Consider the following 18,571-nt stretch of genomic DNA (forward strand, 5'->3'; position numbering starts at 1 on the left):
GGCAAACTCTTACCAATTCCACATGTTCAAATATTTCAAAAAGCATACTTGTGATGCCCAGACACACAACTAAACAAGAAACTGCTCCTTCCTAAAGTCTCTCCCATTATTAGAATAAGTGACAGAACTTCAAGTGACCTGATCAGTTAACAGAAAGCTACATTTGCTTGCACCTCTTCAAAAAAAAAAAAAAAATCAGTAAGATTTTTTTCTCATTGGTAATACTTTTCAATGAGAATGCTAAGAGCATTCACCAATTTTCCCATATTTTCCTAAGACATGTTCAAAAGGGCAACATTCCAAAACACACAGTGAAAAGGCAAGTCACCATCATTAATCACAATTCTGGTTTAGGTGCATTCTTAGAACAGGATCATAAAAAAGGGTTATCATGTTAGATAACTAAATCCAGTAACATCTGTATAGATTAAAACTCTAAAAATGCAACATATATGCGAAGGGGATTAACAGGTACAAATTTCCAGTTATAAAAGAAGTTATGGGGATGGAAAGTACCACATAGGAAATAGTCAATAATATTATATAACTTTGTATGGTGATAGATGATAACTACACATACTGTATTGAGCATTTCATGACATACATAATTGTGGAATCACTACATTGTACATGTACAATAATGTATTGTATGTCAACTATAACTGAAAATTTTTTTAATTCAATATGTTTTAAAATGGGCTTCATTTTCAAAATAACACATACTAGCCATAAAATATTTTTTAGTTTTTTAAAATTGAGATACATAAAATAAAATGCACCAATATTAGTGTACAGCTTGATGAATTTTGACATGGATATATACACACATATAACCATCACCCTCGTCAAGGTACTAAACTTCCTAATTTTCTTCCCCTTCACTTATTTCACCCATTCTCACCCCTCCTCCCCAGTTCTATGGTAACCACCAGTCTGTTCTCAGGGTTTAAGAGTCTACTGCAGCTTTGTTCGTTTTGTTTTTTAGATTTCATATGTAAGTGAAATCACATGGTATTTGTCTTTATCTAACTTACTTCACTTAGTATAATACCCTCTAGGTCCATCCATGTTGTGCAAATGGCAATATTTCATTCTTTCCTATGTCTGAGTGATATTCCATTGTATATATCTACCACATCATCTTTATTCATCTACCAATGGACATTTAGGTCATTTCTCATATTCTGACTATTTTAAATAATGTTGCAATAAACACAGGAGTGCACATATACTTTCAGATTAGTGATTTTGTTTTCTTCAGCTAAGTTCCCAGAAGTGGAACTGCTGGGTTATATGATCTATTTCTAGTTTTTTGAGAAACCTCCATATTGCTTTCCATAGTGGCTTCATCAATTTGCAATCCCAACAGCAGTATATGAGGGCTCTCTTTTCGCCACATCCTCATCAACATTTCTTGTTTCTTGTCTTGTTATGTTAGCCATTCCGAATGGTGTGAGGTGATATCTTACCCTGGTAGAATGTTGCTACTGTTGAAGTGAGGTATATTCTATTTTGAGATATGCTTGGAAGTTTCTTTAATAAAGTTTTTTTTAATTTCAAAGAACTTTTATTTTGCTGTTATAAAAGAAGAAGAATATAGGGTCAATAAACTTAGGTCCAGGAAAACTGTTTTGTTTTGTTTTTAATAGTTACATGCATATGGTAATGTATTTAAACTGTACCATGCAAAGTTACCAAGTCCGTTTCCAGTAATACCACTCTCCCCCAGCAATTAAGAGATTCTTTTCCATCTCAGCTATCCGATGCATATAAAAGCACATATGTATACATTTCCATCTTTTTTGAAAACAGTGGCACATGCACAAAAGCATATAAATTGTAAGCTGCTCCCCCAAACTTTGTGATTCATTTGGTTTCTAGGCTAGATTTGGGACACTGGTCTGCAAGTGGCACTACTATTGGATTTGATACTTAAGCTTAGTTTAGATTCCAAAAAGAAGGTAGATTCACTGTTCATCAGCCAACCCAAAAGTCTGAAGTGCCCTGCAGTTACATGTTATCAAAGATACAAAAATGTTTCCTTTTTTTCCTTTCCTCCCACCTCACCCCAATCTGGATTAACATGCCTGGTGAAAAAAATTGAGAAATAGTATTTCAGAATGAGAGAATATAGAATATTCTTCCTTCAAGTAACCAATTACTGTACAAATTTTTAACTTTCAACATAAAGTACAAACGCCACCCAGAATTCATTAGTTCTGTGGATTTCTCGTAAGAGCCCAAATTCATTTAGTCTGTTTGCCATGTAAATTAAATAATCATGGGTCAATCAGTTATCTCTGTGTATCTGTTTCCTCATTTGAAACATCTGAGATGATAGTACTTTACCCCATAACTGTGAGGATTTAATGTGCAGTGCTTACAACAATGGCCCACACATAGTAAAGGCCAAAATACAATAGATACTATTAGTACATGAAACACATCAGTACTCAGGCCAGCTCCAGGTTAATTTTTTTGTATTTGCATTTTATTATCTGTTTAATTCAGCTGACCTAAACGGTTGAAACTCTGGGTGTGAATTTCTTTTGAAAACTGATAATAGATTAGTGGTTTCTCAATGCGTAACTTGCTCAGACACTGTGAAATGCTTTTTTTTTTTTTTTAAGAAAGGGAAATTACACTTAGAATTTTCCATTTTTCTCTTTAATTTGCCTGAGTAAAGTTAGGTAGAGACCAGAATCCTTGAAACTATGTAGTATTTTCACGTTAGATTACTCTATCTTAATTCCAACTTCTTTAAGGGCATTGTGCAACAGTACTGCTAAGGCTTTCTAACAAAACTTGACAGATTTGCCTCAACACCATTGCTGAGGGAGTAAGTAAGGATAGCTAGTGCAAATAGATGGCATAAAGGTATCATCAAAAATTCTCTTTGCTCCGAAGAGCTCAAGATTAAGAAATAGAAGATAAAATGAAAAGCGGACCCAGCATTTCTCTCCTCAATGTCCAGAAGAGTTGAAGCCATGTGGTTCAAAGACAGGCATATACACACACATTCTATACTACCTTTCCAAAACCAAGGTTTCCTCATGATTCCTAATCTGCCCATGCCTCACAATTCCAGTCAACTTACCCAACTAAACCTTAGCTCCTCAAATAAAATAACTTTCTTAAAGGTTGAAAGCCTCTTCCATCTCTGATCTTCAATACGCCTAACTAAAATTATAGAGGCCAGAATCATCTTACACATAAAGACAACATTCCTTTTACTGTAGCTATACTGTTAATTACCTTTCAGGACAATTAAAGTTTAAAAGAGATATATGAAATCTAGGAATCCACACTAACATCAATAAAAAATATAAATAATAAAAAACACACAGCTATTCCTCACATAAGAAAGCAAACAGAAATGGTTGAAGACTGATGAATGTTTTAAAAGTCACTATTTTGCAATCACCATAACAATTCAGGCAAGAATTATCAGTGGATACTAAAATTCATGAGCTGAAATTTTCAGAACAAATATTTACAAAGTCTCAAAGCATCTCCCCATAAGATACTTATTACAAAGGGAAAGGGAGTTTTAGAGTAAAAAAACCTGTCAGACACAATCTTCATCAAGTGATCAAACTTAACATAACTAGCAGGGGGTCTACTGACCCATTGTGCTTCTGACACAGTGTAGTACAAAGTACTGCCAAAAATATATAACCTGAATCTAATCACTATGACACATCTGATAAACCCAAATTAAGAAACATTCCACAAAGTAAATGATCTGTACTCTTCAAAAATACCTATGTCTTGAAGAACAAATAGAGTTCCAGCTTTAAAAACCTATATAGAGGCAGGACCACTCAATGCAACTCATGATACTGGGTTTTCTTTAGATAAAGAAAATCACTGGGACAATGGATGAAATCTGAATAAAGCCTGAGATTAGATAACAACACTGTCAAAATCAATTTCCTTACTTTGATAACTGAAGTGTGGCTATAAGACCATTTTGTTTTTCTAAGTAAATACACACTAGAATATGCAGTGGTAAAGAGTATCATGTCTGCAAATTATTTTCAAACAGTTCAATAAAAAATGTTTATAGAGACAAAAGAAGATAAACCAAATAAAATAAAAATTAAGAACTGATGAATCTTGGTAAAGGGTATATTTGGGAATTTTTTTGCTCCTTTCTTCCAACTTTTCTGTAAATCTGAAACTATAAAGCTAAAATATTTTTTAAAAGAAACTTGAAACATTAACTGAAAACAATATGTAGAACTGTGAATTACCTGTACTGTAATGACTTATTTATGTTCAATGTTCAGGACTTTCTATATGGACAGAAACCACTGTCACCTCCCGCTCTCAGCAGAGAATATTAGATAAGGACACATAACAGTTTGGGGAACTTTCATACAAATGCAGGATCAGAAATACTTGTCTAATATATTTCCATGACACATTTCCAGTCTTACCACTGAAAGTAAGAACAACAATGGAAAATAAGTTTTGCATGCAGAAAAATTTTCAAAGTATTGCTTAGATCCTGATTCAAACAACCAAATTACATTTGGGGATGATCAGAGAAATCTAAATATGGGCTGGTTTTCAGATATTGAGAGACTGTTAAATATTAGGAGGCTATAATGATATCATGATTATAAGAAAATTTATTTTCTAAAGATGCACACTGAAATATTTTGAGTGAAAATGTCATGATAGCCTGAATTTCTTTAATATGTTTAAAAGAAACAAAGTAAATACAGCAAAACATTACTAAAAATCTAGACGATTGGGTACATGGCTCTCCCCAGACCTATGAAAGCTTGCAAATTTTTTAAGCTTTTTTAAAAGGGATTTATCTCCACTCTTCTATAGTTCATGGAGCTTGAAAATTAAATTGTAAGGATTAGACTTTGGCAATTTACCTGTAGGGCAGGCAGGAAGGAAGAATACAACTTCAAAAGGTCAAGATGAAAATCAAGCCAGTCAGAGTGACAAAATTGCAGCACAGGCATTCATGTTCCATAAAGGAGCTCTCCATCGGATGTCTGCCCAGTCAGTAATGAGAGGCTTGCTGCACTATCCAGGCCACAGGCAGTTATTTAATTTTGTTAAATAAAAACTTAGTCCTTCAGTCACACTAGTCACATTTCAAGTATTCAACAACTACATGTGACTACTCCACTGGAAGGCACAGAATGTAGAACATTTATATTACTGCACAGTTTTATTGGGAGCACTGTTTTCAGGTGCTTTTCTTGGGAGTCCAACAAGAAAAGGAAAACTGTAACATTCAACTCTGGCAAAATATGAAGAGCTGGTAAAGAGATACCCTCATCTTATACAAGGATTTCACACACCCACGACAAGGAAAAGCAGGGAAAAAAATAGAACTTTCAAGTTTTAGAATCCAGATATCTGCAAGAGGTTTGGAGGGGGAAAAAAAAATTCTGCAAAGTTCAATGCCAGCAAAGTGAGGGCCTAAGGAAAAACTCCTCAATCGGGATGCCTCTTTCCCCTCAAGAAATTACTAAACATTCAAACAGCTAAGGCCCTCAGTTACAAGCAACTGAGAAGGGCTGAGAAGGACTGAGACTGTGCAAGATGTAATAAGATGCAATTTATTCAAAGAACATGAGAAAAGAGAGGCCCATATTGTGTGCCTGGTAAACTGCCCCGCCTCGATTTCTAAGATGTTCATCAATATCATAAAGCTTTCGGGTAAAGAGCACATAACTGCATGACGAATTCACAAATTCAAAGGGAGTAAGTGTGAAAGAGATTGCATTAAAATCAAAGTAATAAGGCTAAAAAATTTTAACTTCATCAATGTTATATTCAGAAATCTAAAAGCTAAAATGCTCATCAGTTTTTTAACACTTTAAGGCTTTGTTTTTCTTGTCTTGGTTTTTAAACTGTACTTAATTTTATTGTAAATGCGGCAAACAGAAAGAAGAAAGTGTCCATCCTTGCCTGAGGGCGAGCAAGGCATGCCTAGGTGCTGCATGAAAGGTTCAAGTGATTTGACACACATCAAGCACTTAAAACAGTGTGGGGATATATATTAGGGATTTTTGTCCTTTTACAGTTATCTTGCTCTGGGACTATGGTATCATGACATACACTGTTCTAAAACAGATTGGTTCTGATGTCATACTACCAACATTATAGAGTCACACCTATGGTTAGTCAATGTGCTTTGTTCTAAATATGTTACAAAGACAGCTAGGAAACGTGTATGGAAACCCAGTGATGGTGAGTCAGCACCTTATTAGAATACATTAGTGATCAAACTATGAAAATAATTGTTAAAGGGACCAAATGGACTATGGACATATTTAATCCAGTAGTATACACTTAATAAAAAGGGCAGAATATGCTCACAGAGTACAACCAAGTAAAATCACAAGCCCAATTCTTTGACTAGCTAAATAAAAGATTCTCCATTAGCATATCTCTATCTCAGCCATCAATTACAATTGTGTTTGTGTTGACAAACGTCATGTAATTAAAGGAGTAATAGGTTTGCTTTAAACTTACCAATTTCAACGAGCAGTTCCCACATTTGATCAAATAGGAATATGCACTGGAAACAGCCTTCTTTATAAGCATACCCGGGGAGTTTGCTTATTAATGAATGAGTAGTAAATGCAGAACAGAATTCATTTAACAGCTTTATCAGCTGAAAACCAAAATACATTAAAAAGTGTTTACGACAGCGTTAGTAAGACTTACATTTCACAATTAGTGCTTGGCTTTACAATTTCCAGATCCTTCCTCCTTCTTTCATCTGAATAGTTAGAATGTAAAGGAGTACGTACAAACTGCTGTATTTTGGATGAGACTACTTTGTAACATGCTCTATGTACAGTCCTGTTTATGCTAACTTTTCTGTAAATGAATCTTCTTTGATAAAGACTTAATAGGTGTTACCACTACAGAGTTAAGAAGTCAAAAATTTTAGAGAGACCTAATGCTTGGATTATCATCCAGTACAGATATTTTTAAGTAAGTGCCAAGTGCCTAAGATTTAGTTAACTTCCTATCCTAAGTATTTCACTCAGCATGATTTCCTTTAAAAGTTCCAAAACATTTTCTATCTTCACTAGTATCAATCATGGTGAATAAACTGCTGACAGCAGTCACTTCACCACCAAGCCCTTCCAGGAAACTAGCAGAATGTCAAGAAATGCAGTTGCTGTCTTCTACAGGAAATGAAGCAAAATGCTTAGAATGCAGCATTCCTTTAGTTCTTCCATCAACAGGATACCAGCCATTGTTTTCTGTATGCTCTACATTTCAAGCAACAAATAAAAATGCCTTTAACCCTTGCTGACCCCATACTTTAGCACACAGATTTGTTTCTGTCTATGTTAGCCTTTGAGGCAATCGCTTTCTCTTAAGAGAATTTTTGTTTGACTCTGGTCACCCACTCCAAAATTGTTAATACATCCAGGAAGGAACCATAGATGGTGACAGTGACTCTATTTATTAGCTTTGGTAAACTATCAGAAGACTCAAAGAGAACTTTTCCTACTGATAGCCAACTACTGCCTGGAAAATTTAAAAACCTTAAATTTGACCCATTCTTAAATACAGGTATGTTTTATGCCTCAAATTTTGCAGATGGCACTGACTCCCCAAGGTATGCCCTTTTCTGTATAAATGCCATTCAGGTGGCACAGAACTGAATGCTACCAAAGCTGAAACTGATTATAAGTATGTGTGTGTATTAGAGATAAGGAACATGTGGCAGAATGCAGAATTTATCCAAACATTCTTTCAAAGAACTAGAAATGAGGCTCACTTTGAGGGTTCAAGATTGTAATAAATACTTGGTGCTGACTTAACAAATACCTTCAAAGGATGACCTGAATGTCCAACAAGGACTTAATTTCCTGGAATGAAAAACTAAAACATCTGCTCTGTTTCCTTACTATCAAAATTCTAAGGTCTCAAAGAAACTTTCCAACGACTTCACAAAATGTATTTTTAAGTGGAAGCCCAGTGATTCACCTCAACCCCATCACTGCTGCATACCCATTTTCCTACTCTCTACTGACAGACTTAATAGGAAATTAGACATTATGCTGTATCACTCATTTTTCTGGTTGGATAAATCATTTAAAATATGATCAGAACCCACGTGCTACAAGTTATAAGACCAGAAACATTTTATTTTACATTTGAATCACTGGAATATTTCCATGTAAACCTAAATATCAGTTGAGTGAATGAAATAACTAATACTCAGCACAAAGACTTACAGGCTATCTCAAAATCATCCAATATTAACAAGTTCAGGGAGTTCAAAACAACATTAAAATAACTAAATGACTAAGATTTATTTTTTTATTAACACCTATTAAGTGTTATGTATGAAATTTTAATATCAATTCAATATTTAAAACCCGTTAAATACAAGTTTTGTGTGAAATTTTTCCTCTGTTCATGTGAAACTATAAACCCGTCATTACTACTGAGGTAACAACCTATAGAAGACAAAAACCGGGTTTTAGGCTCAGAGGATACTGAGGGCACAATTTGAGTTCATATCCTCTAAAAAAGAAGAAAAGAACTTTCTTCTTTCTTCAAAACCCTATAGATGCTACTTCACTGTTTTGACATTCAGCATTAAAAACTAAGACCGCCTTGATTATTTGGTCAGGGAAAGAGTATGACCTGGATGTTTGTAGGTGCCTTTTTTTTTTTTTAACACACGATACTGAAACTTCAGGCCTATCTTAAAACACTGAACCTATTTTAATGTTGCTGCTTCTTTTTTGTCTGGAAAAGCTTTCTTCCATTGTCTAAAAAAGAGCTGCTACTCCAATTATTTGGGTTTCTATAATCCTTAGATTTGTAATCTGTTCTGTCACATCTCATGTTTGTGATTTCTCTCTAAATTCAAAATCTTCCAAGGATAACCCCTTCAAGCTGGCCTTCCACACTGCTGATTTCCACAAGGGCAATTCTGTTAATTGCCCTCAGGATCAACTACTTCTCTACATATTCTGTTACTGTAACACTATCTCCATGAGTCTTTCTGTTCTGTATATCAAGTTGTTTTCTATGCCACAGATGATGCCAACATTTTTCTAAAGTTTTCTTCCATTTCTAGTAGAAAAAAAAACTTTTAAGTATTTCCTCAGGTTTCTTCCTAGTTCTGGAATATTTTTTCCCAATAATCAGACATTTGAGAACTTACTGAGCAGCTACTGTATGCCAGATACTATGCTAATACACAAATAATTCTACAGTAAATTGTAAAGAAATATGATCTCTTCTACTCAGTGCCTAAAGGCACACAGCAATTACAATGGTGCCATAAGGATACAAGGATGCATGCCTAGCCCAGATGTATGCAGGGGTATACCTGGTGTCCCAGAAGAAATGGAAATGCAATATAAAGCAAGACACATAATTTAAGGGAGGGCAGGGCTACAAAGCTTAGAAGAGAACACAGAAAACTAAAAATACCACGTATGCCCAAATAGGGTATTCATTTTCCCAAGGAGACTACTCCCAGACACCCAAAAAAGCTTTTGACAAGCACTGGAGAGAATGTGGAAAAATCAAAACTCTCATACATTGCTGGTAGGGACATAAAATGGTGCAGCTGCTGTACCAAACAGTCGTGCAGTCCCTCAAAAAGTTACTATAGTATTCCCATTTGACCCAGCAATTCCACTTCTAGTATACATCCAGAAGAACTGAAACAGGTGTTCAAACTATAACTTGTACATTCACGTTCATAGCAGCACTACTTACAACAGCCAAGAGGTATAAAGCAACCCAAATGTCCTTCAGTTGATGAAAGGACAAATAAAATGCAGCATTACCATGCAATGGAATGTTATTCATCCATAAAGGAATAAAGTACTGATTCATGCTACAACACAGATGACCCTCAAACATTATTAGCTTAGTGAAAGAAGTTAGACACAAAAAATCAGGTATTTTATGATTCCTTTTCAAGGAATAGATAAATCCACAGATAGAAAGCATATTAGTGACTGCCAGGGGATGGAAGGAGAGGGGAAGGACGGACTGCTTAATGGATACAGGGTTTCCTTTGGAAAAGGAATGCAGATGGTTTGGGGGTGATGAAAATGTTTTGGAACTAGACACAGGTGATGTCGCACAACATTGTGAATGTACTAAATACTACTAAATTGTTCACTTTATAATGGCTAATTCTAAGTTACATGAATTTTATCTCAACTTAAGGCTTTTGGTCCCATTAAAGTATAAACTCTTAGGGATAAAATATGCATAATTATAATTCAAGTAATCATTTGGCTTAGTTTATGCAGGTATTTTAAATTATAAAATAATTTACCTGGAAATGTTTTTCTACACTTCACATTTCAGTAATCATCTTAACTCTTCATAGGCATTTTTTTCTATCAGTCTGCATTAGTACTGCAATGTCATCTTCACTCAAAGTGTTCTTTAAAAAATCCATACGGTATAACGATGGGACTTTTAAAACATGTCTCAAATTTCTATTTGCATACTGAGTTGTTTTTTTCACTTGTTTTTCGATTACGATTTCCAGAAACATATCCCAAATAGATTGCTTTTTGAGGGATATTTAAAATGTTTGCTTATAGCATCCAACAATTCTGTGAGGCTCATACTGAGAGGGCAGTTAATGAGATGTGTTAATATACCTCCTCAATGCAGACGTTTTCAAGCCTTGTGGCAGCCTCCACTGAACAGTGTTACAGTATTCAAAGCAGAAGTAACTTAGGACTCAATAATAAGGAAGCTCAGGAAGGCTTTTAACATAAGGATACTCTTTCCTGAGGAATATCTTAGGAGGAAAAAAAGAAAACTGCCTTTGGTTTGCATAGTTCTGTAGGGCAGAATATAGAGTATTGCAGAAAATGGGGAAAGAGATGGCCTTTTGTAAACTCCCTATAGAATTTTTTCTCTATAATTATTTGTCCTCAAATAATAAGAACTACCCAAAGTCAGCTGTTTGCCAGGCTGAGCATATATGGACAGTCTTTGGTTTCACTCTGTCCGTTTTGGTAGTTTTTAAGCCCTCTCTCTCAGATGAGCAGCTGGTCATAAATAGATTAAAACAACTCTCAACCCAATTCCCATTCTTCATCCACTATGATTCCCACGGTCTCAAAGATGGCTGTCATCAAAAACTGCAATCTCCAGGACATCTAGTGTGCTTCACTATGAGCATTCTTCCCTTTGCTACTCAAGAAATGGATTGGATGTAGAAATAAGAAAGAGGAAGGAGTCTGTTATAATTCCACAATCGCAGCTTCTCTAACTGGGCAGACAGCAGTTTTCTCCTTTCGCATGGCATATACGTTCCACTCAACTGGATGAAAGGAGACCGTCCAGCACAGGGGCTAAGAATTAATTCTTGACTATTTGTATAAGTTAATTAAGTATTATGACATAAACACAAATACATACTACTGTCTATCGTTATAACTGCCAGAAAGTATTGTTTTAATAAATGAGGAAAGCTGAGAAAAGCTAAAAACATAGAACCTGAATTAAACATCTGAGACATTTTCCACAACAGCACACTGTAGAATTAAACTTTTTGTGATGAAATGGTTTTAACATTCAGTTCCTATTCTCTCAGAAGTAAGCTTTAAAATCTGCTTTACTTCAGAACTTAAAGTCCTTATTTATCCAATGATCCAATGATTCAGAAAAGGAAGTACTAATATTACTGGCAGTTCTTGTTCCAGCTGCACAATCCTGCAAGTTTGTAACCATTTTCCTCTCTATGATTATGCTATTCAAATAAAGCAAGGATGTTCTGCTTCCATTTTCTTCCCCTCCCAGACCCCAAGCACAACTGTCTTCCTTGCATTCTATTCAAGTTCTATATTAGTATAAACACAAAAACATGAATAATATAGTAAAGTAGAAAAGCGGGTTCCTGCTTTCACAAGTGGCTTCAGACTAGAATACGTTCACTCGTCATTAAGAAAAAGCCAACAGAGAAGCCTGAAAAGTTCAGCCTCATGACAGGGACATAGACAACCCTGGTTACATGTTAACCTGATCCCAACCATTCTGCAGAATTTTCTAGTGGGAACTTGGATAAGATTAAAAACATCACCAAAATAACTGCTTAAGGCATAGAAAAATCAAATGTTGGTTCACTGGCTCCTGCCTTTCTCATAATATAAAAACTGTTAACCTGAAAACAAACTACTAGTAGAATGTGTATATTAAAGATCACCACAGCACAGATAGAAACTGTGTACTTTGCATCTCAAATTATACAGATCATTCACCAAATAAGGCAGTGTGCCACACTGAAAGAAGAGTGAAAGTCTGACCACCCACTCACTAGCCATGTGGCTCTACAAGTTAACTGCTATGGACTTGTTTCCCCACCTGCAAAATAAGGCTAACACTACCTACCTGAAGGGGTTCCCTTGCTAATTAAATGAGATCATGAATATAAAATATTTGGCAGAGTTTTGGGCACACAGTATGCTCAAATAGCTTTCATGATTCGATTTATACTGATCTTGTAGATTTCAAGATAATTAACATTTGATGACTAGCCATTCCCTATAAACTAAAACAAAGTATCTTAAATTATGTCTTTCATAACACAAAAGAAGAGACACAAAATCCAAATATGACAGATGGGTTTTGCATAATACATTCAGATCCAAACCTGCTGCCATCACCTAGAGTTGACAGCATTAGCCACAAACACTTTGGTAACAGGGAAAAAAAGGCACCTAGAGTTGTAAACTTTGCCATGGTTTACAAGCTGACTTTATCAAGTAGCTTTAGCATGGCATATATGTAAATGAATCTAGGGAAACAGCCTCATTCTAATAAAAAGGAGTAAAATATCAGTTTATGAACTGATTTTCCATCTAAGTAAGAATATTCACCTCAACACTACCATCTTACAGGACATACCTAACAACATAAAAAAGGCCTGATTTGCATTCCATGTGGAGATTTTATCAGATATGATTAGGTTTCTCAAATACATTTGACCAAGGAATACTAATTACAGATGTAGCAATGGTACACAATGAGCACTTACAGGATATAATACAAGGCTAATTAAAAAAATTCTTTCTTTTGGGCAGTTTCAGAGTGGGATCAATTTTGTATCATATGAATATTTGTGCTAAATCCTGCACAATATCAAACATTCAATAACATCCGTAGTTGCAATTATGTATGGTCAGCCTTTGCCACCTAATCAATGCAAGCATGAATGCAAGCAGCAGTCAGTCTTCCCCATGCTGTGCCTAGTCTAACACCATGTTGTGCCTAGTCTAACACGGGTGCTGATATGTAGTAAGTAATCTTAGGTGAGTACCAAATATTTGTAAACCATAAAAATCTAGGCCTGCAAATAAAAAATTGTGTCATCAGTTGAGAGGAACCTGAATAAAAATGTACTGGACAAAAATTACATAGCTTATAAAATATTAATTATGTCCCTAAAGGCCTAGACCAAGGACTGTCACATACATCATCTCAGAGTTTCAGTACTTTGTGAGGCAGTATGACTATTTTACAGAGAAAAACAAAAGAGGTTAGTCTTAACCTGCAGTTCACCAACACAAGCCACATGTAGTACCGAGCGTCTGAAATTGTGGTTATTTTTTTCAAAATTTAGATTAATTAGGAGTAAATAGTAACTGACAATCAGTTCAATTATGGAAAACTTACGCATGTTTGGAATAACCTATGTAGGCAAAGCTGCTTTTCTTTTAACTGTTAATCTTAAACTAAACACAGATCTAATATTTCCAATGAAAACAGGGTAACTGAAATAGATGTACTCTAGGTGTAAAAAAATGTCAGATTTTGAAAATTCAGTACCCCTAAAAAGGAACGCAAAACATTTCACTTGAAAATTTTATACTGATTACATGTTGAAATTAACATGTTGAGTACACTGAATTAAACATTAATTTCACTTGTTTTTTACTTTTAATATGACTAGTGGAAAATGTAAAATTACATATGTGGCTCATATTAATTTTTCTACTGGACAGCACTGATCTCAACAACTTCCAAATCCCTGATATATTCTATCAAATCATTAATCACATTTTAAATCTGCAGAGAAGTCATTTCTCAGGGCAAAGTCCAACAGAAAAAAAACACTAGGATAAGGTATTACTTTTCCAGTTAAGGCCATTCATTCTATTTCTTTGAAACATTTTATGCCAGAAAACACTGTTTCAAATTGTGTTCTGACACTGTATTCTTTCGGGCACTACTTTTGAGTCTCACTTTCTTTAACTGTCTTACAAGGATGTCTGGGGGTAGTTAAGACCTGAAAGCACCCAGCCACACTGATAGGGAGTAACAGGCTCTCACAAGTCTGCTTCTCCCTCCATTCACAGCTACTTACTGTTCATCACCATTTCCCAAAGAGGAGGTAGTCAACTAACACTTTCAACTAATGAATGCTTTAATTTTAACAAAATGTTTAATTTTAACAAAATGCTGTAAACATATAAATAGAGGTGGTGAGCTAAATCTTCCCTCTTACAAAGGACATCATTATGGCCTATAATTGTGCAGTTCAATGTGATAGTCAATAGCCTCATGCAGCTATTTATATTTAAATTAATTAAAAAGAAACAAAAATAAAACCTCAGCTCCTCAGTCAAACCAGCCACATTTCAAGTGTTCAATATCCTTATGGAGCTAGTATAAATTTTAATTATGGAAGAAAGTTATTTTGGACAATAATTCTCAAAAAGCAAAGACCTCTTCAATAACAGTAACAGAAAAAACATCTTATTAATTGTAACTTTAAAATATCACAGGTTAAGTTTCCTAAAATTGTTATGTCATTCCAAACTAAAGTGAAAATGGTTGTGGTTCTACACACACTCAGAGTTCCATGTCTGAAATTATTTCCTAAACAGAGTGAAATCAAGTTCACTAGAACTAGCCACACCCTTTTAAGCTGAGTAAATTGATTAGGAAATTTTTTAAAACATGATACATCTTAAATTTAGGAGCTATTCCCAGGGTAGGAGGTTGCAGCATAGTTCCAGGCAGTATGCCTCTTCCAGGAAGTAAAGCACATAGTGCACCACACTAACACTTAACATTGCTTTCTTTTTGCAAACCACATAATTGTAACAAGAACCTTTACCATTTAACCCAACACCTTCCATGCCTGCTTTTATATATAGATCAAAGGGAAAAGAACACGGTGAATTTTTAACTGCAGACCCAAAGTAACTGGGAATACAGCGTAATGCGTCATTTAGCATAAAGATACTAATGTACCAAGGATTGAGAACTGCATGTAACATTTCATATGTAGCCTAAGATTTGTTTTCAAAATCTGCAACCCTAGGAACGTCTTGTTCAAATAGGCACTCATCTGTTGACTGCTATCAGCCTAAACTAAAAAAGAAAAAAAAAAACCTTCCTAACTTAAAATATTAACATTCATTTGATGTAGCTCTGAGCCTTGATGACAGACCCTCCAACTGGCAAAAGTAGTTATGTGGTGTAAACATAAAATCATTTACAGTTAACCTTTTGAAGCTTTCACAGGTTCCTCAATTCTTGTTACCAATTTTTATCCTAAGTGTTTCAGAAAGTTTTCTGCTACTTAGCAAACTGGCAGGGACTCAGATTTCAAAAACCTAAGATGCCAATCAAAACTATCCTTATTAGTTTTTTAAAAAGGGAAAGGATAAAAATGGTAACTCAGGAGACATGTTATCCTGGAAGAGGTTGGTCATCAGGGCTCTGTGCAATTAATCAGTATCAGCTGGAGTATAGTCACAACAGCAAGCTTAAGTCCAGGCATGGCTATTACTTCAAAAAATGGATAAATGAATTCTTCAAGTATATTTGCAAAGCTGCCTTACACTTTTCAAATTATTTGAGAAGGAAATGGCTTCACTGAAGTATTTGTGGAAACTTTGAACAACTCAGAAACCAGACCCATATTAAATCTGTCTTCAATTAGTGACAAGGTTGAATTCCAATATTTGGGATTATTTAACAATTCTGTCTCCTCTTTAATAGAAATGAAAAGCTATTGCTCAAACCACTAGTCAAGAAATAAGATTAACTGTATTGGCAGGCTATGCCCCAACTTGTAAAGTCAAAAGCAACTCTAGTGTATGATTTTACAAACATTTGTTTGCAGAAAGGTATTTTAGATGCTCTGTAGTGTGAGGACAAGGCTGTGTTTTCCCCTCACCCCCAAGAACATTATTTTCCTGACTCTCCACATGCATTTACATCCCACTTTAACAGAAGTAACCACAGCATTAAAACTCGGACTGAAACAGTAACTTCTTTGTGTTCACTCTGTCACCTAAGATTCTTTTAACCTTTTTGAAACAGTGTCCCATTACTTAAGATGAGTTCTGAAAACGACAGATTGAAGAAAGTGCATTACTTAACTAATTTTTTAAAGTAAAGATTTCTTATTCATTACATTTCAAGACTTAAATGAAAAGAATTTCTGGCTGATTCAAACAAAGGTGGTAATACCTATGAGGAAATATTAACTTATGTTACTGACAGCCTGCATATTAAGCCTTTTTTTTTAAACAGAAATCCGTTACATACATTGTATCAATGGGATAAAGTAAATAAAATGGCCCCAAATGATAAAGCGCCCAATAGGTCACTAACATTAGTGTCGTCAAACCACAGCAACTTTTATCATTATCAAATTAGTCTTTCAGGGGACTGAGTTGAGGCAGGCCTCTGTAAGAAGACATTTGGACATAAAGCAAAGTAACAGGAATAAATTATTTCAGTCAAAGTAAAACCAGAACTGTGAACCAGGAAAATGAGAAGCTCTTCTAGAAGGAGCTTAATTCAGTCAAGCCCTCCAATGATCACCTGCCTGTGTCCGCCACGGGCAAGCTGCCAGATAAGACAGTATGTTGCCTACAGGATAATGCACCATGGGGAAGAACTCCAGAAGCTACTAAAAGGAAGCCAATTACAGACCAAATAACTCTGCGAATCTCAGAGCAGGTGTGCTCTATCCCCAGGGCTCGGTTCAATTCCTCGCAATCCTGAGGAAAGTACTTATGCCAAGCCCATAAACACCAGCTAGACTCCGGTAGACCCCAAGATAACCTCTAGATAATTCTTTTCTACCTCCTGAACCAAAGAAGGGTAAGAGCTGCATCATGCCCAGAGAAATCAAGAAGGGAAACAACAGCGAGTTCCCCTAGGGACCTTGACCTCACGCACTCTGAGATTGACACCGCCCTGAGAAGTACGTTCCCCCATTTTATCCTCCTTCAGTTCCTTCAGTGACCTTAGGTTCCTACTGCCTTAAGGAAGGCAAGAGACAAGTCACCGCCGTTTCCCCCACCCCCAGGGGAAGGTGCCTTTCCCAGTTGAGAGCCGCAGAGTGAGGAAGAAAGAGGGTTGCTCCTCCCCAACCCACCCGCCCAACTCCTGGGTGCAGACACGATGGGGGAAAGGGAAGGGAAGAGCAATGGGAGGTGACAGCCCTGCACTGGCCTAGGGGATGAGAATACTCGCTCCTGGAGAAACGCGGGAGAATTCCCCACCCCCACCCCGCAATCTACCCAAATGAATGAACTGAATAAAACAAGGGAGAGGGAGTTAGAATGTGCCATCCAGGAAGCGAAAACAGAGGCCCTCCAACCCAGGCCTGGCCTCGCTGTCCTTAGCACCCCGACTCTCGTCCTTTCTAGCCAAGCCCCACACCACTTAACCATTTAAGCTTTCCAGGATAGCGCCCACATCCTGCATCTACCCTAGGCACCAATACCCACCCCCCTCCGACAGCTCTTTTTGCTTGGGCCCAGACTCGAGCTTCTTCCCACCATATCCTCCGCATCCCTCACCAGCTCTGGCCCAACCGCACCTGCAGATGCTCCTGAAAACGAATTGGCAGAATCTGGGCCATGGCGCTGTCGGGGGGTACGGTCTCCTCCTGTCACTGGGGCTGCGGGGCAGCGGCTGCCCGGGCTCTCCAAGGGAGAGGAGGAGAAGGGGGTGGGGGGAGGCTGGGCTCAGCAGGGTACTCTCCGGGGACGCAGGAAACTGGCAGGCAGACGAAAGAGCTCGGGTCGGGGGCGGAGGCTCCAGGGTCCAGGAGAGCCGCAATGGCGGAACCGGGCGCAGCGCAGACTCCGGAAACGGCAGAGCCCTGCGGAGGGATCCCGGCGACAGAACTCCGCCCAAGTCACCTCACACCCTCCGCCTTATGTACCCCTCCACGGAGCGCAACGGTGCAGTGGGGCGCAGGAATTCGGGGCGCAGTGCGCTGACATCCTGGATTATTGCTGCGACAACGAGGGTAAATAGACGAATCGGCGGGACTACTTTTTTGGACTCATCACTTTCTCCAAGCTCCCCCCACCATTTTTTCTTTTTCCTTTTTTTTTTTTTTTTTGCATTTTGCCACATCATGCGACTAGGGGAGACCGATGTCATTTCCGTGGACGCTATAGGTCCCACCCACGTACTTCCGGATGCACGTGATGCTGATCGGGAAGGGTCGGCCGTTTGCTGCCAGAATGCGGAGCGAGTTCTAGGGAGATGTGGCGTCTACGGGGAATGAGTGGCTGGCTGTTGGGTTGCCTTGAGGAAT

At 37.0% G+C, this 18,571-nt stretch overlaps 1 protein-coding gene across 2 annotated transcripts in view; it reads right to left on the bottom strand.

Moving 5' to 3' along the window:
* Positions 1-18,299, bottom strand: part of CLTC (clathrin heavy chain) — a 61,311-nt gene extending 43,012 nt beyond the window's left edge. Inside the window, exon 1 of one of the 2 annotated variants that reach the window (XM_036879935.2) lies at positions 17,843-18,299. In XM_036879935.2, the coding sequence (XP_036735830.1) occupies positions 17,843-17,884 (42 nt within the window). In that variant the 5' untranslated portion in view covers positions 17,885-18,299. The remainder of the gene's footprint in view (positions 1-17,842) is intronic. The other variant, XM_036879936.2, reaches the window with a different exon arrangement.
* Positions 18,300-18,571: the final 272 nt, after the last annotated feature.

The sequence above is a fragment of the Manis pentadactyla genome, chromosome 4 (assembly GCF_030020395.1).
Source record: "Manis pentadactyla isolate mManPen7 chromosome 4, mManPen7.hap1, whole genome shotgun sequence".
NCBI lineage: Eukaryota > Metazoa > Chordata > Mammalia > Pholidota > Manidae > Manis > Manis pentadactyla.